At 50.1% G+C, this 21,689-nt stretch overlaps 1 protein-coding gene across 3 annotated transcripts; it reads left to right on the top strand.

Annotated features, from left to right (window-relative positions):
- Positions 1-627: 627 nt before the first annotated feature.
- TBCEL (tubulin folding cofactor E like) lies at positions 628-20,830 on the top strand. Of its 3 annotated transcripts, none has more exons than XM_071576141.1 (8): positions 628-663; positions 3,928-4,077; positions 6,193-6,332; positions 8,637-8,818; positions 9,784-10,040; positions 11,626-11,752; positions 12,174-12,290; positions 16,610-20,830. In XM_071576141.1, exons 2-8 carry the CDS (start codon positions 3,945-3,947, stop codon positions 16,926-16,928), a joined length of 1,275 nt encoding a protein of 424 aa, XP_071432242.1. In that variant the 5' UTR covers positions 628-663; positions 3,928-3,944; the 3' UTR covers positions 16,929-20,830. The 3 variants fall into 3 exon arrangements, with proteins under 3 accessions (XP_071432242.1, XP_071432244.1, XP_071432243.1); XM_071576143.1 differs by lacking the exon at positions 628-663 and adding an exon at positions 1,088-1,185; XM_071576142.1 differs by lacking the exon at positions 628-663 and adding an exon at positions 3,644-3,694.
- The last annotated feature ends 859 nt before the right edge of the window (positions 20,831-21,689 follow it).

Genomic DNA, 21,689 nt, shown 5'->3' with positions numbered 1-21,689 from the left:
TCAGAAAAAACTTCTTTGCAGAGAGAGTGCTCAGGGATTGGAATGGGCTGCCCAGAGAGCGGGTGGATTCCCCATCCCTGGAGGTTTTGAAACTGAGCTTGGCCGTGGCACTGAGTGCCATGATCTGGTAAAGGGACTGGAGTTGGACCAAGGGTTGGACTTGATGATCTCAGAGGGCTTTTCCAACCCAATCCATTCTATGGATGTGGCACTGAGTGAGAATCCACCATGTCTTGATCCAACCCCACTGTGACCACCATGTCTTGATCCAACCATGTCTTGATCCAACCCCACTGTGATCATCATATCTTGATCCAACCATGTCTTGATCCAACCCCAATGTGATCATCATGTCTTGATCCAACCATGTCTTGATCCAACCCCACTGTGATCACCAGCCCAGGGCACTCCGTGCCCTGGGCTGGTGATCACAGTGGGGTTGGATCAAGGGTTGGACTTACTGATCTTGGAGGTCTTTTCCAACCTGATCGATTCTATGACTCGGCCCGAGCGGGGCGTCCCCTCTTAGGGACACCGGTGACGTCACGGGCGTCGCCGTCTCCATGGCAACGGCGCCGGGGAGGTGGGGCGGTCACGTGAGCGCGTCACGTGATGTTTTGGAGCTGCTTCCGGGTCGATGCGGGACGCGGCGGCGGGGCCTGGGTGAGAGGGACGGGGGGACACGGGGGGACAGGAGGGGACAGGGACGGAAGGGGACACCCCGCGACTCCCCGCGGCCACCGGGCACTCCCCCAGGAGCAGCGGGGCCCGTGCGAGGGGAGCGGGGCCGGGCTGTGCGGGAGGGCCCGGGGGGCTCGGCCCGTCAGGGCTGTCTGAGCGCCCTCCGCCCTCACGGACACGGGCACGGCCCGGCCCCGCTGCCCCCGAGGGGCCGCCCCGCCGGGGGCACTGCCGTGACCATCCCCGTGTCCGTCGGGCGGTTCCAGCCCTGCTGCGTTCGGGGGTCCCGCAGGGGTGGCCCGGCCTGCCGGCCCCGAGGGTCGCTCTGCCTGCCCCGATAAACTCTGACCGCATTTCCCTGCCCGCGGCGCGGGGCGTGGGAGCCGGGGGAGCTGCCAGGTCCCGTTCCATGGGTCTGTGCTTCACCTCTCTGTCTCTCGGGATCGCTTCAGGAATAATTCCCCTGAATCACGTCTTGGGGAAGGAGGTTCCAGCTCCCTCCAGGTGGCTGTTTGTGCTGTTTGTCCTTCCTCTGGCTTTGTTTTCCGTGTGTACAAACATGTCGTGTCAGGATGTGTTTGCCGTGTGACCAGGCACGGGCTGCCCCGAGGACACTCGAGTAGCACCGGAATTCATTAGCGTGTCATTAGCGTGTCATTAGTGATGTCATTCTCCTGAAGGGTCTCGTGTTCTCCTCGCAGGCAAAGGGATGGGATCTCCTACAGCCAAGGGGTGGGAATGTCTCTCATGTTGTTTGTGGTGTTCTCCTGTCACATCCCCCGCAGCTGCAGCAGCACTCTGGGTTTCCCTGGAATCCTGAGGCAGAGCTGAGCTCTCTCTGCACACACTGCCCAGAGCTGCCTCCAGCCCTGGGTCCTGCACAGGAGGATCTGCAGCTGCTGGAGCAGATCCAGGGGGGACCAACAGGGTGGTCAGAGGCTGGAGCAGCTCTGCTGGGAGGGAAGGCTGAGAGAACTGGGGATGTTCAGCCTGGAGAAGAGAAGCTTTGGGGTGACCTCAGTGTGGCCTTCCAGTTCCTGAAGGAGCCACAGAAAGATGGGGAGAGACTGTTCACACAGGCCTGGAGTGACAGGACAAGGAGTGGCTTCAAACTCAGAGAGAGCAGAGTTAGGTGGGATATTGGGATACTCCCTGGGAGGGTGGGCAGGCCTGGCACAGGTTGGATAGAGAAGTTGTGGCTGCCCCATCCCTGGAGTGTCCCAGGCCAGGCTGGACAGAACTTGGAGAACCCTTGGATAGTGGGAGGTGTCCCTGCCCATGGCAGGGGTGGGACTGGGTGGTATGGAAGGTCCTTCCAACCCAGCCCATCCTGGGATTCTCTGTTGTTTGTCACTCTGCAGCCTCCCAGCAGGGCATTTGAGCAGAAGAACAGAGGCTGTTTGTTGACATCCTCCAGGGGCCGAGGGCAGGGCTGAAATCTGGGCTGTCATTTGGAGTTATTTTAGGATGTGAGTTGTTCCTCGTGCTGTCAGCAGGGAAACACTGAGGAATGAGCACCTTGGAGTCACCCTGTGCCCTTGCTCTGACAGCATTCCCTGCAATCCTCTCATCCCTGCTTTTCACACCGAGCTGCTCCTTGCCCTGAGGTAACTGTGGGGGTTCAGAGATGCCATGAGAGAGGATTAGAGTGGCTGTGAAACCCCACAGGAAGGGAAGTGGAAGAGGTGACTGCCCACCCCGTGACATTTCTGGCATCTAACAAAGGCACTGGTGTGCAAAATTAAAGCTTGAGAAAGAAACCATTGGTGATTCAAAGCTGTTGAGTGTACATGTCATTAGTTTCTTCCTCAGCTCTGTGTTGCTCTCACACTGTAGCTGAAAACACCATTCTTTGCCTCTGGTGTGATGTCAAGGTGAGTTTCTCTGGTGGAGTTTCCAGGTGGTGTTTGCTCAGCAGACAGAGAGGAATGGGGTTGGCAGGATGGCCACGTGAAGGACAGAAAGGTTTATGCACAGGGGAGTTCCAGAATTTCCAGAGCAGGAGGTGTTTGGGCAGCACTGTCTGTGTGTGGCACAGCCTGAGCTCTGGAATGAGGCCTTTCAGCCTCAAACCTGGGCTGGCAGTGCAGATTGTTCCTGTACCACGTGGAATGTTTTAGCCTAAAATTAAATGCCTTGTTCCTAACATGGATTTCTCTTTTGATTCTAGATAGACTGGTGACATGAATTAAGTTTGAGATATGAATCAACCCAGTTGCTGAGGGCTAAAAATAGTGTGGGCTTTTATTTTTTAAAGTCAAACCAATCCTTTAAGCTGCTATTTGTGACATGTAAACTTTATATATAGTATAAAAATGGTAACAGGCTTCAGTCAACTTGCTGTTTATTGTGCTGAAGTCCTTTGTGACAGGTGTGTTTTAGATGTCCTGGGCATGGGGAGGTAAAGAAGAGCTTGTTAAGCAGCAAAGGGGACCTGACCTCTGAAATCACTTCTGGGCAGGATTTTATATTTGCATTTTGTATGACAAGACTTCTGGAAACCTGAGAACAATGTGATTCAATTTGTGCATGTCTCAAGCTCTACTCCTGTATCAGAAAACCATAAAATACCAAGTTCAGAGAATCTTAGTCCCACCTGGGTCTCAGAGCAGCCATTGGGGGATCCCTGTGCCAAACACTCTCAGCTGCCACGTGGTGCCTTTGCAGGCAGCTCAGCAGCCTGGGATGTGCCAAGCCCTTGTTCCTGTGCTGTCCTGGGGCGTGCCCAGATAGGAAGGGCACAGTTATCTCCTGACACCTTGGGCAGCTGCAGGATGGAGTTGGCAAAGCTGCTTTTGGGTCTGGCCAAGCTCTGCTGGGGAGTGTTTGGTGACACAGCAGAAAAGGGCACTTGGTAAACACACCTTTGAGCAATCTCTTACTCACACACAGCTGTGTGTTCCCTCCTCTCTTGCTGCCCCGCAGTGAGTTTGGGAACAGCTGTGGGTTTCTCACAGTCCTCCTGGGAGCTGCAGGTCACCTTGGGCAGCCTGGGGTGTGTTGGAGCTGTGGGGTAAGGAGATCTTGTCATGGTGTGTTTGTGCAGCTTGGGCACTCTGGTTTTGGTTTCTTTTCAGGTAATGTTTTAATTTAATCTTGAAAGTGGATTTGACTTGTTGGACTAACCTGTGCTTCAGAAATAAACCCTGTCACCCACCTGGCTACTCCTCCCCTCTGTTCTCCAGCACCACACATAGAGGTGATTATTGGCTGCTGACTCTTCATGTGCTGTGTTTTTCTCTCCAGAAGTCCAAGAAGGGAGCATGGACCAGCCCAGTGGAAGGAGTTTCATGCAAGTTCTTTGTGAGAAATACAGCCCAGAGAACTTCCCGTATCGTCGTGGGCCTGGCATGGGGGTGCACGTCCCAGCAACTCCCCAGGGCTCACCCATGAAAGGTAGGCTTGATCTTCTGTGCCCCTGGGGGAATCAGATGGAAGAGGAACCCCCCTGAAGTGCCCGAAAAAGAACCCTCACAATGTGTGTCAGAGTGATGGGCTGAGAGACTGGAATGTAACAAAGTTGATCCAGTGACTGAACTGGTTGCTGATTAAAACAAACAAATTTCTCTGCAGCATAACAAGAGTCAGAATCATGGAATAGAACAGAATCATGGAGTGGTTTGGGTTGGAAGGGACCCTAAAGATCATTGAGTTCCAGTTCTGTCAATGGAAGATGGAACTCAGGCCCTGTACAGTTTGAGTTTTAAAGGTCTGACAGTCCCTGGAGCTTATTTTCTTCAAACTAGTGATCCTGTTCTATTATTGGCTGCAGCAACAGGTGTTTTGGCAGAGATGGCTTAACAAATACATCACACATGGTCTAAACTCCACCTTGGTCTCCATGCCAGTGGTGTCCATGCAGTGCCACCAGCTGAGGTTTGGTGCCTGCAGGAACAGGAGCCCAGTTACACAGGAGGGAACATAAATGGGGCAAAGGGAAGAGTCACTGAATCCCCAGCCAGGCTGCTCTTGTGACAGGTGACTCACATGAATTTGCAGCGTACTTTGTCTTCTCAAGGCACCAAATGCTCTCTGAGCTGGTGGAGAAATCCCCTCTCCTGTGCTTCTGGCCTTGCTGCCTTGTAGCCAGATGTGTGTCTGAAGGGCTGTGCTGCTTGTGGGTGTCCCTGAGCCTCCCAGACTGCAGGATCTGTGTCACTGTCTCCTTGAACTGGATCCATTTGACACCCTTTAGTCTCCCCTCACTCTCGGGTGTTGGATTTTGGTTCTTGGTTTATACAGAGCAGCCTGAGATTCACATTCATCCCCCTAGAGCTGCCCCTTCTCTGGGCCACCTCTCGCCCATCGTGGTTTGGCCGAGTTGTCCAAACATCCATCAGGTCAATTTGTGTCACAACCAGCCCCAAAGGGGAAAATAACCACAGAAATCAGCTGGGTGAAGTTTCCAATAACTGAGTTTGACAGAGGAGAAAAAAGGGCCCGAGTTCAGTTGAGGATAAAACACTCTGTGTGTCTCTGAAAATAAACATGAATAGAAGACTGGGCTGATGGGCTGTTCAGTCAGTGCTCTGTGTCAGGTGAGCCCCTGCTTACCTGAGCTGTTTGGAGGCTGAAAAGAGGGCACAGCTGAACATGTGACTGAGACATGACTTGCAAGACTAATTCCCAAAGTGCAGTGCAATCCTTTAAAGAAACCCAACACTAATGAGCCAGAACACTTGGAGACTCAGATCACTGCACAGGATTGTCTGCTGCTGGAACCCTTTCTAGTGGTGTAGCTGTCAAGTGTTAAGGAGAGATAAAAAGGGCCCCCTCTTTAGGAAAAAGCTGGTTGTTAAATTTTAATAGCTGTGATGCTCCAGAGGGCTGGGAAAGCCATATTGGATGTGAGGGAGTGCAAGACTGATGGCTTGCCTTGCCTTAACATGGATTTCTGGTGTTGAAATCCACAAATCCACAACTTTTTGCCTTGTTTTGGCCTTAGCACATCAGGCTGTGATTGAGGTCCAAGTCCTTGGTTGCAGAATAGCCTTGAGAACATTCACCTGCTTGAGAAGGAATTAGAACAAAACTGAAGCAGAAATGTAAAGGCAGAGTAGAGACCTGAGGTTTTCCAGAGTGCTGAATGCTTTCCACTGAACTTGGAAAGCTCAGACAAGAACTGTTCAGATCCATCCTTGCTGCTGTATCCCCATGGGCTGAGGGCAGGAGGAGAAGGGCTGTGCAGCAAATGCTCCACCTAGTCCTGTGCCCTATCTGCAGCAGCAGATGCCTGGGCAAGGGCACAAGTTCTGGCAAGAACTGATATGAGAAATGCCATAAATGACAAAGGACTGGCCTGTCCTTGCTGGCACATGGACAGCAGAGCACTGAGACTGATGGCACTGCAGGGTTAGAACCCAGAATGCTTCCTGATGGTGCCAGCTGTCCCGAAATCCACGTGTGTCCCGAGCTCCCCAGGTCTGTGTGAGCTCTGGGATGGCTGGCAGCTGGTTTGCTGTTGCTGAGTGCCCCCCTTGGAGTGCTGACAGGGCAGTGTGTCCCCCGCAGACCGGCTGAACCTGCCCAGTGTGCTGGTGCTGAACAGCTGCGGCATCACCTGCGCCGGCGACGAGAACGAGATCGCGGCTTTCTGCGCGCACGTGTTCGAGCTCGACCTCTCCGACAACAAACTGCAGGACTGGCACGAGGTACAGGGGACATCTGCACCTCCCTGAGCGTGTCTGAGGGCTGGTGCTGAGGCTTGGCATTTATGGGAGTGCTTGGTTAATTCAAAGGAGAGAGAGTTGCGTTTTTTGTGGCTGATTTTTATTTACTTCGACAGCAACTGAGCGATAAATGTGATGAAATTAATCCAGTTTGGCACTTCACTCCATTTACCTTCTGACTTACAATCTTGGCCTGTGGATGAAAAAATATATATTTTTATTTCATTTTATCGTGCAAAGCACTGGAACTGGCATTTCTGCCATCAGGAGGTTAATGGGCAGTGCAGTTTTTAGCAGTGAGAACAGAGGAGGTCTCAGGAATGGCAGTTGATTCCCAGCCTTGCTACTGATTTTGTGATGGTGGGCAAGGTATTTATTCCTTCTCCACTTCTGTTTCCTTATCTGCAAAAACAGATTTAGTAACATTTACCACAGAGGGTGTTTCTGAAGCCTCGTTAATTAATGCTAAATGATATTGTAAAATCCTTCAAAGTGCTTGGATGAAATAAGTTTGATAAATGCAATGTAATATGAGTAAAACAATCTCAGTCTCTTCAAGTGTCATTAAGTTCCTCACTGGATTATGCTCTTCTTTTATGTTGGTGTTTATTGTTGAAAATATGTGGGAAAGAATGGGATGGTTTTTGTATCAGACTCCTGTTCCTGAACCAGGGAGGGAATGCAGAGTTTGCAGGCCTGTCCCAGCTCAGGGGGCTGCCCTCACATCTGGCCAGCACCTGGCAGAGCTGCACAGACCCTGCTCTGTGCTCAGCCTCTTCAGACTCCCCTGGAACTGGGAGCCCCCTGTGCACATTGGCCCTTCCTCTTAGACAGGATTATGTTTTCATAGCCCATCTACAACTGATAAACATCTCCCCCTCTTACAAACTGCCCGTGGAGGGGGTTCAGATCCCTCGGTGGCCTGTTGTCATCCTTAGCTAATAACCAGAGTCTAAGCTGTGTAATTTCAGCCTCCTGTGCTGCAATTTAAGCCAATTACTCCCTGCCCTGTTCCCAGCAGGCACAGAGCAGCATCCAGTGCTGTTCCTTAGACAACAGCCTTTATACTTATCAAGAAATTTCTTGTCTCCTTTTATTACTTTAGCACACTATTGAAAAAATCCAGTTTCTCCAATCATTCATCATGGGCCAGTTTTGCTAAATCCTGTTTTTTGCTGGGCTGATGGCAGCCAGTTTGTCTACTTAATTCCTGAGGTGTAGCACCCCAAACATGACATCACCTGCGAGGAGATGTGAAGGGACTCAGTCATTACCTCATGTTTGCCACGTTGAATTCAACCTCTGCATGAGACAATTGCCCTTTGCCAACAGCTGGGCCCTGTTACTGCCCTGTCAGTGTCATGGTCTGCCCATCTCCTCCCATACCAACTGTTTTGTGGAGCAGAGCTCTCCAGACAGGTGCTCTCTGATTCAAAATTATTTTTAAATTAATGTCTTTTTCCCTCAATGTCAGTTTTTTGACTGTTCCTGAACTGAACTTCCATCTTAGGGGTCTTAGGGTGGCTTTGCTTTGGCCTCTGGGCTTGTAGGAGCCTTTCCCACCTGCAGAATCACCCACAGATTAGAAAAGCACAGTGTTAATTATTCTGGTCATGGAAAACATAGCAAGTATTATTCTTCTAGAGCACTCCCTCAGCATGTGTGCTGGCTCTGGACTGAACCCTTCACTCACAGTGCCATTCCAGGCACTGTCAATCCCCAGTTTGCCAAAGCAACTGGTGTGTAGGTGGTGTTGGGAGCTGCCATTCCCTGACAGTGCTTCCCACTGAGTCAAAGAGGAAAAGGAGATTGATGTGAGGTGTTCTTTGTGAGCTGACTGAGCTCTGTGGGGAGCAGTGGAAAGCTGAGCAAGTGGCCAGTGTTGGTGCTGAAGTCCAGAGCCATGTGCAGTGTCTCCCTGCTGAGGGAGTCTGTCCTGCTGGCCCCTGGAATGTGCTGCTGCTCCAGCCTGGGCGGAGGTGGATTTTATGACCTTTCCCAAGGGACTGGCCTTCTCTTATCAAGCTGCTCAGAGAGTGTAATTAAATGAACTTTTGAGGCAAATGAGCAGTTAACCAATCCATCTAGATCAGGAGTAGCTGGAGGATGAATTACAGGTAGACAGATAGCCAGCAGCCTTATGTTTTCCCCCCTATCATTCCTTTGGCTCGTGGCGATTCCGCAGGGCCCCCTTTTAGGAGATGGGATATTATTGCCTGAGCTCTGATTACTGACTGACACACATTGCTTTCTTTCTCTCTTGTTTTTTTTCCCCCTCCCCATTAGGTCAGTAAAATTGTGTCCAACGTTCCCCACTTGGAGTTTCTAAACTTGAGTTCCAACCCTCTCAGTTTGTCCGTTCTAGAGAGAAGGTGCGCTGGGTCCTTCGCTGGCGTCCGCAAACTTGTGCTCAACAACAGCAAAGCTTCCTGGGAAACAGTGCACACAATCCTGCAGGAGTTACCAGAGTAAGCTGGGGACAGGGGGGTACAAAGGGCTGTGTGCTGCACACAGCTCAGGGCTGGGTTATTGAACTTCTGGTAAGGGATGAGAGCGTCGTTGATTTTAGAAAAAGGGATCTGTTTCTGTGGGAGTTTGGGAACTGGCCAGGTGAATGTTTTACATGGCTTTAAAAGCTGAACTTGTGTGGCACTGCAGGGCCTGGAGCTTCTGCTCCAAACATAAATGCCAGAGATGGATAATCATCCGAAAAAAATGGTAGGAGGTGACAGCCTTCCCTCTGAGTCACTGCACAGTGAGTGCAGTGCATACCTGAACCAGTAGATGAATGGGATGCACCTCTGAGGGTCTGGCCACTTGTCAAGTAATATTTCATCCTGTTGATTTCTGTGGCTTGGCCATGGGCCACCTTGGCATTCTGCTTCCCTGGATCTCCTAGCTGGCTTCACTTTGATGGCAGATTCCTCTTCCCTTGGCTTTGTGAGCAGAGATGATGACAACAGAATATCCTGTGTGGTCACCCTGCACTTCCTGGGATTGGGGGAGCCAGTTTAGTTGTCTGAAAACTTAGTGTGGGACCTGTTCTTTCCCTAATGGGAATCTCTGGCAGAACCAGTGATGTGGAGAAAAAAATCATCAGTGTTGTATCAAAACACCATTTTAAATTAAATGGTGAGCACTGGGGGCAGGTACCAATCACTTTTGGAGTAGAGTTGGTGGCTTTTTGGGCACAAATGTGGAAGACAACCCCAAACAACGTGTGACAGAATTAATCCTGGGAGGTCAGGGGAACACTCACAGGGGTTCTTCAGTCTCTGGAGAGAGTTTATGGTTGGGAGCAGAGATGTAGTGGAAACATTCAACATGGAGCTCTCCAAATTGTTTCAGAAAAATGTGTTAAAACCCCATAAAATTGAAATACAGTTTCTGAAGGTGTGTTGAGGTGCTGACAGGATCCTCCTTCCCTGTGCAGCTTGGAGGAGCTCTTCCTGTGCCTTAACGACTACGAAACAGTGTCTTGTTCTCCGGTTTGCTGCCAGTCCCTCAAATTGCTCCACATAACTGACAATAATCTTCAAGACTGGACTGAAATTCGAAAACTGGGAATTATGTTTCCATCCCTGGACACGCTTATCCTGGCTAACAACAACCTCACAACCATTGAAGAGTCAGAAGATTCCCTGGCGAGGCTGTTCCCCAACCTGAGGTCCATCAACTTGCACAAATCAGGTGAGAGCCTGGGAGCAGGGTGGCTTTTGTTCTCAGGATGAGTGACAGGGGTTGATCAGAGTCTCACCTCCTGGGTAGGTGCCAAGAAATGAACTTGCCCATCTCTGTGGGTTTTACCTGCTGCTTTTGGTAGTCAGTTGTTATCAAAAGATGAGTCAGAGTAGTGTGGACCAGCAGTTACTCCAAATGAACTAGCAAAGAGGTTTTATGTGAGTAGTTTCCCTGTTTCCCATCCCTGCCTCAGGTGCTCCTGGCTGGAGAAGGATAAACACACGTCTGGCAGTGGAGGGGATGAAAGAATCCCATTTTCCTTTTATTCCCTGTTTTCTCTTGGGTGAAATGAGGGCATGTGCAGGTGTGCAGCACAGACCAGCCCTTCCCCAGCAGCAGCTGCCTGTCATCTGTGCTCAGGCATTGGGAACACACCACAAGCTGTGCTTGAAGCTGCTTTTACACTCCAGCCCCAGAGAATTTTCAGCCAATGCTCCAGAAAGAGAATGAGCCTTTGGAATACTGGGAAGAGCAGCCTGTGCTCAGAGAGAAGGAGCTGCAGGGCTGTGACATGTTGATGAGATGACACACACACCACAAGCTCATCTGCAGAAGTACCTGATGCGTCATCAGCTTTTGTTCTTCACAGCTTTATATGCTGTGCAAGTGCTGGTTAAGTGTCAGGCAGGTAGAAGGTGCTTTGTTAACATGCTCTACAGTGTAAGCACCAAGGAACCCCTGTAATAAAAGCTTAAAGGTAACTAGAGGAGGAAAAGCCTGTTAAGCTGTGTTTGAAAGCACTGCCTCACTGAGGAACAAGTGCTCCTGTGGTAAGTAGTTTGGCAGTTCTGATGCCAGGTATTTAGGCACTCTGGGTTCTGCATTGCATTTAGATGTTTTGGGAGCTGGAAATCAAACAGAAATCCCAAGGAGCATGTTCAGCTTCTTGGGTTTTTTAGGCAAAGCTGCTGCACTCCAAAATTCTGTCATGTGAAGATTCTACCTCAAGTTGTGTTGATCTCTCAGGGCTCTACTGGTGCACAATCCTCAGGGTTTTTTATTTTACCTTCCCTGCTTGCTTTGTTATCCCAAGTGTCAGGTCTTGAGGGGGCTGAAATTGAGTTAAAACCTTTTTCATTAAATGCCTGGATGGCTTCTGGGACTGTTTTACTGTTGGGTTGTGAGGAGAAACAGGACCCAAGGTGGTCATGTGTGTGAGGTAAAGCCTCTTGATGGCTGTTCAGTGATGCCTGGAATGACAGCAGTCCTGGAGACTTTAATGCAGTGAAGGCAACATCCCTTTATGGGCACTGCCATCATAACTGATGCTGATCAGTCCTCAGCAGCAAGGCCAAAGGCTGAGTGGCCCATAAAAACTAAGCTATGGAGAGCATCCTCTTGGACTTGGGAAACAGCACAAGAGAATTTCAACTGCTCTGTCTTGTAAGCAAAGAAAGGGTTTTTTTCAGCACTTTGTGAGCAAAAGGAACAGCAGTGACAGTCACCTGTCACACGTGTTCTGTAGCTGTCTCTGATTGTCTCAGAGAGGATGTTTTATCTCTGTGTGTTCACACAAGCCTTTCCTTCTGAGCAGGTCTGCACTGCTGGGAAGACATCGACAAGTTAAATTCCTTCCCCAAGCTGGAGGAAGTGAAATTGCTGGGAATTCCTTTGCTGCAGTCCTACACCACTGAGGAACGGAGGAAGCTGCTAATAGCCAGGTCTGTGTGTGTTCTGCTCAGCAGGAGCCTGAGGTGGCACCAAAGGGGTGGGAGCAGGTAATTGTGGGAAGAGGGTGGTGGGAGATGGAGTTCTATGTGAATTCAGCAAGATTGGAGCTTGGTTTTGTTGTGTGGGAATAGTGGAAATGTTAAATCTGACTTCTGTGCTTCTCAGGGAATTTTTTGAGTCTCAAACATGCCTGTGCACGTGGTGCAAGTTTGTGGTGAAAGGAAAATGCTTCATTTGGAATTTGCTTGGAGAAGCTGCTGGGAACTTGCCTTCCCTGTGGAAGGGATCAAGGCTCAGCTTCCTGGCAGGATTCTCCTGGTGTTAATTTGGGGCAGGTGGCTTTGATGGTGACAATGTTTGGGCAGCCCAGCTGGGTTTCTGTGCTTGCTGACTGTTCCTGTGTGGCTGCAGGTTGCCATCCATCACCAAGCTCAACGGCAGCATCGTTGCTGACGGGGAGCGAGAGGACTCGGAGCGATTCTTCATCCGATACTACATGGAGTTCCCGGAGGAGGAAGTGCCATTCAGGTGGGAATCCTTTGTTGTGGGGAGGCTAAAGGAGGGCCCCCTGGACAGGTGATGTTACATGGAAATCCGTGCTCACTGTTCCATCCTTCCTCCTGCCTTGCCTTCCTCAGTCTGTTTTGGCTAAAATTGTTACTTTAGAGTGTTGTCTGATGACTTGTAGGGTCACTCCTGAGTCAAATTTGGTCTCAAATTCTCTGTGTCAAGTGCCATTTAACAACATGACTGTTCAGTTCATGATCTTTGTTGTTTTCCTGGCCTTTCTGATGTCTCCCTTCATAATCCACCTGTGTTTGGGAGTGCCCAAAGGCCAGTACAGATCGTGCTCTCTGGTGCCAGGCCAGGGCATCTAAACCTCTTGACCATCTGGTGTGTGGAATGTGACTGGCAATAGGAAGCTGTCCCCTCACTTTCAGGCCTGCAAATCACAAGTCTGCTGGGTTTCCTTTGCCAGAAAAGTATATCCAATGATCCGTTCCTCTTGGTTAAACTAATGAACTTGGGCAGATGCTGTTCAGTCTGTGTCCTCTCTGTGCCAGCACCTACTTACTGCTCCTGATGGGCTGAGGAAGGATCAGGAGCATCAGGCCTCTGCCTTTACGTGCCTTTTGCCCTGGAACCCTCATGTGCTTTTTGACAGCAAAGCTTCATAGCCCTTTTTTACAGAAATGGGCAGGAGAAGGGGGTGTGTGACACTGAGGGGACAGACAGAGTTAGGGACAGACTGAAGGTCAAAGGCATGGCCTGGAATGGGTGACAAAGGTGCAGATTTAATCTGGTCAGTGTTTACATTGGCTGAGCAGTGTTTTCCCCAGCTTCTTTCTTAGGGAGAATGTCTCTTGTTTTCCTAAAGCACTGGATGTGTGACCTGCTGGTACAGTGAGGGCATGGGAGGCTGGAATGGGGGAGGAGGGCCTGGTGTTCTGTATGAATACTAATGGGTTCAGTGATTATAACATTTGTTAAAGGTGTGCTGGGGTCAGTTCAGAGGCAAAGGGCACTCATGTAGTCAGGGAGATAAGACAGCTGGTGATCCCTCTTGTGCCTTTTTCTGAGGACAAGTCCTGGCTGTAATTTTAGAAGCCCTTGAAGTGGAAAAATTGAAAGAAATATTGGAAGTGATAGCAGCAGAGGCAGAGAATGCAGGGGAGAGGGAGGGCAGACAGGGACTGTGGGCTCATGGTGCTGCTCCCAAAATGGATTATTTTCCACAGTTTCTAAGAAAGCTGTTTCATGTCTCTGGTGGTGACAGGTACATTGCATGTCCAGGACCCATAAGTTGTTGAGAAGGACTCAGTGGGGTACAGCTTGTTAAGGAGGACTCAGTGGGGTACAGCTTGTTGAGGAGGACTCAGTGGGCTACAGCTTGTTGAGGAGGACTCAGTGGGGTACAGCTTGTTGAGGAGGACTCAGTGGGGTACAGCTTGTTGAGGAGGACTCAGTGGGGTACAGCTTGTTGAAGAGGACTCAGTGGGGTACAGCTTGTTGAGGAGGACTCAGTGGGGTCCAGCTTGTTGAGGAGGACTCAGTGGGGTACAGCTTGTTGAGGAGGACTCAGTGGGGTACAGCTTGTTGAGGAGGACTCAGTGGGGTACAGCTTTAGGCACACATGAGGCCACTGTTAGGAGTGGACCTTGGGAACAGGCTGTGTGCACCCACCAAGTTACACATCACCACACACCCCTGGGCTCGGTTTTCAGGTAGGAACTTATGTAAGAGATCACTAATATCTCACCCTTCCAAGACAACCAGGCTGATTTTGACCAACCCAATTGGCAAATTACCTCCCCCTCTGATCTCTTGACCTTTAAACATTCTTACTGCCTTTTTCATGGTCAATGGCCTCTTTGTCTGAATCCCTTCATCTGTGCAGCGTTTCCAGGAGACTCCTGCAGCTACTAAAGAGGGTTGTTCTGTTCTGGAGGGTTGTGTGCCACTACAGACCATTTCTAGTGAGGCTGCAGATGGCTGAGTGTCCCTAGTGCTGGGGGCTGGGTTTCAGCTCCTGGACCCTTGGCAGCAGCCCCTGTAGGAAGGGAGACCTGGCATTCTTTGCAGAGGGATTTTGTGTCTGTTTGTTGCTAAAGCTTTCTCTTCTTTGCTCCCAAATCTGGTGTGGTCTCTGCTTTAATTAGAGTCTAATAAGGACACACATGTTGGTGGTGAGGGTACAGCATCTGCATTGCAGTGCTGCCTGGAGCACAGGGAGGATACTCTGGAGCACGGGAACTTCCAGTGGGAACAGCCCCCCTCGACTGCCAAGGTGCAGCAGGAGATCAGCTCTGCCATGAGAACCCCCCTGCTTGCACTTGTGTCTTCCCAGGGTGCAGCTCGAAGGGATCAGGAAGGGAGGGGAGTGGAAAGAACAGTTTCTCTCTCTGGGTGCTGTGGGTGAGAGGGAGCACTGAGTGTACAATCCAATACTGGCTCTGGCTGCTGGAGTGACGTCGTTGTGTCTGGGGGGTTTTAATGACTCCTCTGCTTGTCTGGGCCTCTGTTTATCTGCAGAGTATCAGAGACACTCTGAGCCAGGCTCAATTCTTCAGCATGCTCTGCTCTGGAATTGTGTCTGCAGGGGTGATTAGGAGAGTCTCCAGGGTGCCCATTATCGGGGTACAAAAGAACCTCATAAGCAGTGCCTTGGTCCTTATTGATTTGAGGGAAGCCAGTCCCAGGCTCCTGAGTTGCTCTGCAGCTGACACACAAGGAGCAGACTGCACAGCTGCTTCTGCCTTTCCTCAACACAACAAAATTTAAGGTAGCATTGCCTGACCCTCATGTATTTACAGCACATACTGGGTTAATCTTAGCCCAGTCATGGTGCTTCTCTCTCAGCTTGCTTGAGATTTGTCCCCCTCTTTATACTCTCCCCCTCCCCATCAGCCCAGTTCACTGCAGTTGCCCTTAGTGCCCCAATCATGGCAGTAATTCTGGTCAGCACATCAGAAATTTTTGCTGGTCTGCAGCAACAGAGATGGTGGGAGTTAAAGAGATGTCCCAAAGTGGGCCAAGGGCTTGGAGCAGCCCTCTTTTCCTATCAGGTACAATCCCTCTAGACCTGGAGGAAACTGCTCCAGAGAAACCCTCCCTGCCGGTCACAAATGGGTTGGCACTTGCTCCAGCTGCAGGTGGGATGCATATGGGGAGTGTGTTGTCCTCTCTCAGCACTGATGGCTTTTCCAAATAAACAGGCCTGCTCCTGTCCCCAGGTGACTGTGAGCAGGGCACCGGCTGCCCTTGGACACTCTGCCCTGGGGAAGGCTCCGTTTGTCCGTGAGACTGGGGAAATCCTGGTGTGTTGTGGCCCTTACCTCATTTCCCAGCAGACAGAGGGGCTGCTGTTCTCCAGGAACATTCCTGCCCTCAGCAGGACTCCCTGGGGTGGCCCAGCCTGCCAGGTCCCATCATTTCTCGACAGGGGCCGTGACACAGCAGGGATCGCATTCGGCTCAGACTGGGATGGGGAACAAAAAGTGCTTTCTGTGCTGGGCAGAGTGGAGGGGCTCTGAAATGTTACCTTTCCTCAGCAGCTCTGCCTTTGTCATTTCAGTGCCATTGTGTTCTGTGCTGCCATTCCACCTCTTTCCCAGCCAGGCAGGGAGATGCAGCCCTGCCTGGTGGGAGCGATACCTGCTGAGAGTGAGACAGACTTTCCATTGCCAGGGAATGGCTCCCTGGGATGGGCCCTGGGAAGGACATTAGAGAACTTGGCTCCAAGGAGGAAGTGACACTGGGGTGTGTGGCTCTGCTGGTAAAATTCCCATCTTGTTTTAGAGTAGGTGTGAAGGATTGGTTGGCAAGAAGTCCCATTTTGTTGTCAGCTTGCAAACTGTGCAGCAGCTCACCTTGATTTCTTGATGATTCTGAGCTCAGTGGAGTGTAACATTTTGGACCTAGCTGGCCTTTAGGAAAACAGCAGGGATGTCTGAAAAGCAGTTAAACCATGAAGCCACAGGTACTGGGAATCTAAACTGAGGGCCATGTCCTTTGTGTGAGCACTGGCTTGGTTCTGGCACTCTGGTGAAGTGCTGGCACTGGAGCAGGAGGAGTAGAGTTGTGGGTGTAGCATCCTCTTTTTCTTCCAATTGCCTTTTCATCATCTCTTGCCTGAGAAAACACTGTGTGCTCTCTGCAGTGTCCTGCTGGCAGGGGACAAACCAGGCCTCATTCCATCCACATTTATTCCTAGTGAATGTCTCTCCAGGTCATCAAACTTGAATCAGGGTCAGTGTGACCTCACGTGAGGAACATTCAGGCTTGTGAAACGTGCACTGGCTGTAAGAGCAGCTGCACCATAACTGTGGCATTGCTGAATTTTTCAGGTACCACGAGCTGGTCACAAAGTACGGGAAGCTGGAGCCCTTGGCAGTCGTGGACCTTCGGCCCCAGAGCAGCGCCAAGGTGGAGGTTCATTTCCAGGACAAGGTGGAAGAGATGTCCATCCGTCTCGATCAGACTGTGGCAGAGCTGAAGAAGCACTTAAAGACTGTGGTGCAGCTGTCAACAAGCAACATGCTGCTCTTCTACTTGGACCAGGAGGCTCCCTTCGGTCCCGAGGAGATGAAGTACAGCTCCCGAGCGCTGCACTCCTACGGCATCCGCGACGGGGACAAAATCTACGTGGAGCCCAGAACGAAATAGCCTCCCCCAGACATGTCCCCACACACCCACACACAGGCATTGAGGAGTTTCTGCAAGGGTTTGTTTCGGTCGGTTGGTTGAGGTTTGGTTGTGTTTCTGTAGCAGGTGATTTCTTAGCCCGGAGGGAGTGCCCTGATGAGAGAACCATGCCCACCACCCACTGCAGGTGGCCTTGAGGTGACAATTGACTTCAGGACGTGTGTTTCAGTGTGGGCAATACCTTGATGTTTCCTTTGATGCTCCGGTATACTCGTGATTTGGCATGAATGGTCAGTTGTTCAAGCTAAAGATTGCCAGGGTCCATAAGGGAGACAACAGCTCGGTGCAGAATTTGACCTGTTGTTTTCTTTTCCCAAGTTTTTGGTGTTTTGCTCCACCAGAGCTCCCTTTGGCCTCGCTATCTGACTGTGGCTCGAGCTTGCTCAAGTATTTTCTTGCAGCTTGGTGCTGTCTCAACCTTTTGTTGTGCTCGAGTTCACAGGAAAGATCTCCAACAGTATTTATTCCGCTTGATTCAGAGCTCAGGTACTTAGTGCATCCACTTCACTCCACTGGTGTGGTTTCTATGAGTGCACAAAATGGGGGAAAGAGACAGAATTCACCAGAAAGAAACTTTTTTTCCAGAACACACGCCCTGTATCCACACTGTCCTTTCTGATTTGGGGATAAAAAAGGAGTTTGGATGGCTGTGCTCATCTCACAGTGTCTGCAGCCTGTAACTCTGGCAGGCTGGAGGCAAAAGGACACCTGTGTGTGTTGCAAAGTGAATTTTGGGATGGGATGGGCATTGGAAGGGCTTTTAGATAACAGGTCAGCGAGGGGTTGAGGAGCTTCCCCCACTGGCCGTGGTTCATCCTGATGCTGAAGGGATCCTCCATGCACTTAACCTTTTACCAGCTGGTACTGCAAGTGGAATGGCTAAAACTCCTCTCCTGGGAGGAGAGGAAGAGTGAAGTTGAAGTTTGTGTTTGTTGCTGTTGCACCAGAATTCACACCTAGCACTTTCCCTGGGGCCCCTGCCTGGGGGTCCCTGCTTGGCTCCGAGCGAGGAGGACGCCGGCTCGGATCAGTTCCCAAGTGGAGTGACAAAGCAGCCAGACTCATGTTTGTTGTTCAGCAGGTTTTCACTCTGTGTTGGCTTCCCCCACCTTGTGCTGCTGCTTAAGTTAGCCCCTGTTTTCTGCAGCAGAGCAGGTTCCCTTTCCTGTTCAGTGAAATCCTCTTTCCTTTCTCTCTCTCGTTTGGCTTTCCTGTGTCTTCCCTTGTTCCTCTGCTCCCTGACAAGTTGAAGACTTTTCAGATTTCCTAGTTACAAATAGCTGCCTGAAAGTTTTTGTAGCTGTGCAGTGAGGGCTCTAGTTACACATGAACTCCTGACCTTAATTTTGAAATGCTCCCTTGTCCCCACATGCACTTCCTTTGCCATGATGCTTCTGTTCACATCACCAGGCTCCTTTGATATTCTTGGAGTTGTGTATTTCTGTTCATGTTTCACCCAGACTGTGGGTGGGAGAGGGTGGGGAGGGGATGGAGTGTTATCTCATGATCTTCAGGTTCAGGATATGGGGACAGTTCAGAGGGGAGTATTTCCTCATCCAAAGTAAGGATGAAAAATGGGAGGATTTAAGACAAATTAATAATTTGTGCCTCGTCCCCCTGCCAAAAAATACAAATTTCATGGCCATGTTGAGGTGAGCAATAGGGAAGGAAACAAGAGTTTCCATAGGTAGCATGGAGACCACGGCACTTCCCTGCAGAGCTGTGGTACCTGTACAATGAACAGCAGGGAGGTAGGGGCAGTGTAACATAAAGTGATGCTTTTATAAGCTAGAGCTTTACTGAAGATGTATTTTCCATTGGGGCAGTGAAGGTAATTTGCTGCCTTATAGCAGAACTCTTAAGCCAACACTTCTGTATGATATATACATACATACAATAGGAAAAGTTGTGGTTAATAAGATATTTTGTTATAAAACAAAGTTTTATGAAGATATGGTTGTTTAATATTAGAAGCCTATTTCAGCCCTTGACCTCCAGTGTAAGTGGGTGACCCCTGAGTTGCTGCAGGGTCCAAGCTAAGTGACCAAGAGGGAGGCAGAAGGATCTCTGACCTAATTCTGTAGAGCAGTAATTGCCTCTGGGGGTGTATTTATGGCATTGTACCTGCTATTAATGAGATGCTGTAACTCTTGACCAACTTCCTCAGCACAATTAAGTGTCTCAGTTTCAGAGAAGGGAATAAACAAAGATCATTAAAGAGCTGAATGGGATGATAAAGAAGACCCAAGTATGTGCTTTTAAGTTTGTTTGCCCACTAAAAATTGGCCTGTCCTTGGAGGAAATGGTGCTGTCACTGCACCAGCTCAGAACTATCAGTAAATCCTCATTTTTTTTTATGGCAGACCTGGTGGGAACTGGAAGATGGAAAAAGAGAACAGCTACTGACATGAAAGGTCAATGAGTGCTGGGGATTTGGTGCCAACACCCAACCCAAATTCCCTGCTCAGTCAGGTCAGCAGGAGTCACAATACCAACATCACCACCTTGCCACTTCTCCAGGGGAGGGTTTCTTCTGGACCAAGTTCTCAAGGCATTCACCTTGTGTGCAGCTTGTGGAGCACTCGTGGGGTAGGAACCAAAACTCTTGGTTGTCTTCCAGAGGAGGAGTCACATCCAAAGCCCAGAGACAGTTTATGTGTCCAGGTGATTGACTTTGGAAAGTAGGACCAAAAGGCACACAACTGATGTGGGAAAATACCCCAAATCCCTTTCCTCTTGTGATACCTTTTGGGAAAGGGTCTTGTGTGTGTGCCATGTTAGTACTTAACAGGGGACCACATCTTGGGGAGAGAGGAGAGGGCTCTGGGCAGGACAGGAGGTTTGGGATGCTGAGAGTCCTGTAGGGTCCTGGTGTGGCAGGAGGTTTGATTTAAACTGGTGTGATGTCAGGATGGGCTGTTTTCAGGTGAAAACATCCCTGGGTCTGCCACATTCCTTGAAAAAATAGATTTGCAAGCTTCCCTGGCTTTTGTGTCCTTCTGTCTGAGGGCTACCTTTGTCAGAGCTGTTTGGCTGTTCCTGCTGCTCCTGCACTCCAGCCTGCTGTGCAGCAGGCAGGCACTGCTTCCCCAGGGCTGAAGTGACAGCTACATACCAAAGTGCCACATGGCTCCGTGTGCTGAGATTTGATGCTGTGCTCTTGTGTTCTTGGACATGTTGCTGTTCAATATCCATGTTTGGGCCAGATGTTCCAGGCAGATTGCTGATGGATATGCATGGGGTGCTGCCCGTCCCCTGCTCCCTGCTGGGCTTGGTGGCACCTTCCTGTGGGAGCTGCACACACCCTGGTGGCAGGTGGGATGTGCCCAGGGAGGAGCTGCCCTTGGGGGTCTCCTGGTGCCCTCCCCTCCCTGGGGCTGAACCTGAAGAGGCGGCTCTGCCTTCTCGCTGTGAATGAGATTCTGTAGGTTCTGTTCGTGTTCAGATTGGCAAATGCAAAGGAGGTGCTGGAAGCAGCCCAGAGACTCCAATGTGTATTCCTGGCAGCTGTGCCTCCCTCCCTTGGATGTGGCACCTCTGCAGGCAGGAGAGAGACGCCTTCCCCAGAGCAACGTTAGAGGGGCTGCAACCATCTCAGGCCTTTGCCTCTGTGATTGCTTTCTGCAGTTACTGGAAATTTCAAATATAATTTAAACATGAAGATCTGTTCTTGCTCCCTATTAATGTTGCATCCATATGTAATTTCAAAGAAAAAGAACTGTAAGTTCATCTCGTTTTTCATTCTGGTTTCTCTCATGGGGGATATTCTTTCTGCTTGCCTTTGGTTTGCTTGCAGACTTTAGCAGTGGAATTCAGGCCAAATAGGTAATTGGTTTGGATCAGTTCAATAAACTTATGTAAGTTTTTACACAAAAAAAGGTGTCCTGTGCTTTGCCCTTTTGTGTTCCCTGAAGCAAAATGTTTCCCTCTGTCTGACCCGTGTGTTGAAGGTGCACCTTTGGTAGAGGGACACTGCCACGTGTTTCTGTGCTGCTGATGTTTGTGCTGACTCTCCTGTGAGCTCAGGCACAGCCTCCTCACCTGTGATGGTGCCTGTTGAAAGGACAAGGAAGACCTAGTCCTGTTCTGGATTATTTCTCCATGGCTGTGACTCATCTCCACATCCAGGTGAGGAACAAGGCCCAAGTTCACTCTGTCCATGTCCTCAGTGGGACTGGCCCACAAGTTTCACCCTCATGGCCTGCACCAAATGACCCTGGGGAGAGGCAGGAGAAAGATGATGCTCCTCTGGGTGGGACACAGAGCCTGGACAAACCCCTCTCCAAAGCATCTTCCATGAGCTGTGCTGGGTCCCCCCTGAAATGGGAATGCAACAAGGCTCTGAGGTCAAGCAGCCAGAGAACCCTTTGTTTCATCTTTAAGTGCTTGTTCTTCCTTGAGGTCAGGCATGGGAGGAAGTTTCCTGCTAGAAGAATTAAAGAAGTGCTTGGTTGTTCAGCCCTGATGTGTTCAGCACTGCATGATGGGAACATCCCTTGCCAGAAGAAAACAGCCTGGAGGACAGAGCCTTCCCCAAAGAGACAGTGAAACCTAATCCAACTTCATCAGTGTAGTCTTGCCCAGGACAAACAGCACCAGAATATTAAACTGACAGAGGAGCAGAGGGAGACTTATTTTATTTTCACCAGTTTTCTCTGTTACACAACAGAATGAGAAGAGTCAATTGATTTTCCTGTGGCTGGCTGGTAATGTTTAAAATGT

Source organism: Pithys albifrons, chromosome 23 (genome assembly GCF_047495875.1).
Source record: "Pithys albifrons albifrons isolate INPA30051 chromosome 23, PitAlb_v1, whole genome shotgun sequence".
NCBI lineage: Eukaryota > Metazoa > Chordata > Aves > Passeriformes > Thamnophilidae > Pithys > Pithys albifrons.
Note: the sequence above shows the minus strand (reverse complement) of the source record. Positions and strands in the feature narration are given on the sequence as shown.

Bases quoted from the DNA above. Each gene is read 5' to 3' on its own strand.
- TBCEL (XM_071576141.1), top strand. From the start codon at position 3,945: ATGGACCAGCCCAGTGGAAGGAGTTTCATGCAAGTTCTTTGTGAGAAA. The intron at 4,078-6,192 runs GTAGGCTTGATC...TGTCCCCCGCAG, and splicing joins CCAGGGCTCACCCATGAAAG to ACCGGCTGAACCTGCCCAGT. The intron at 12,291-16,609 runs GTGGGAATCCTT...TGAATTTTTCAG, and splicing joins GAGGAGGAAGTGCCATTCAG to GTACCACGAGCTGGTCACAA.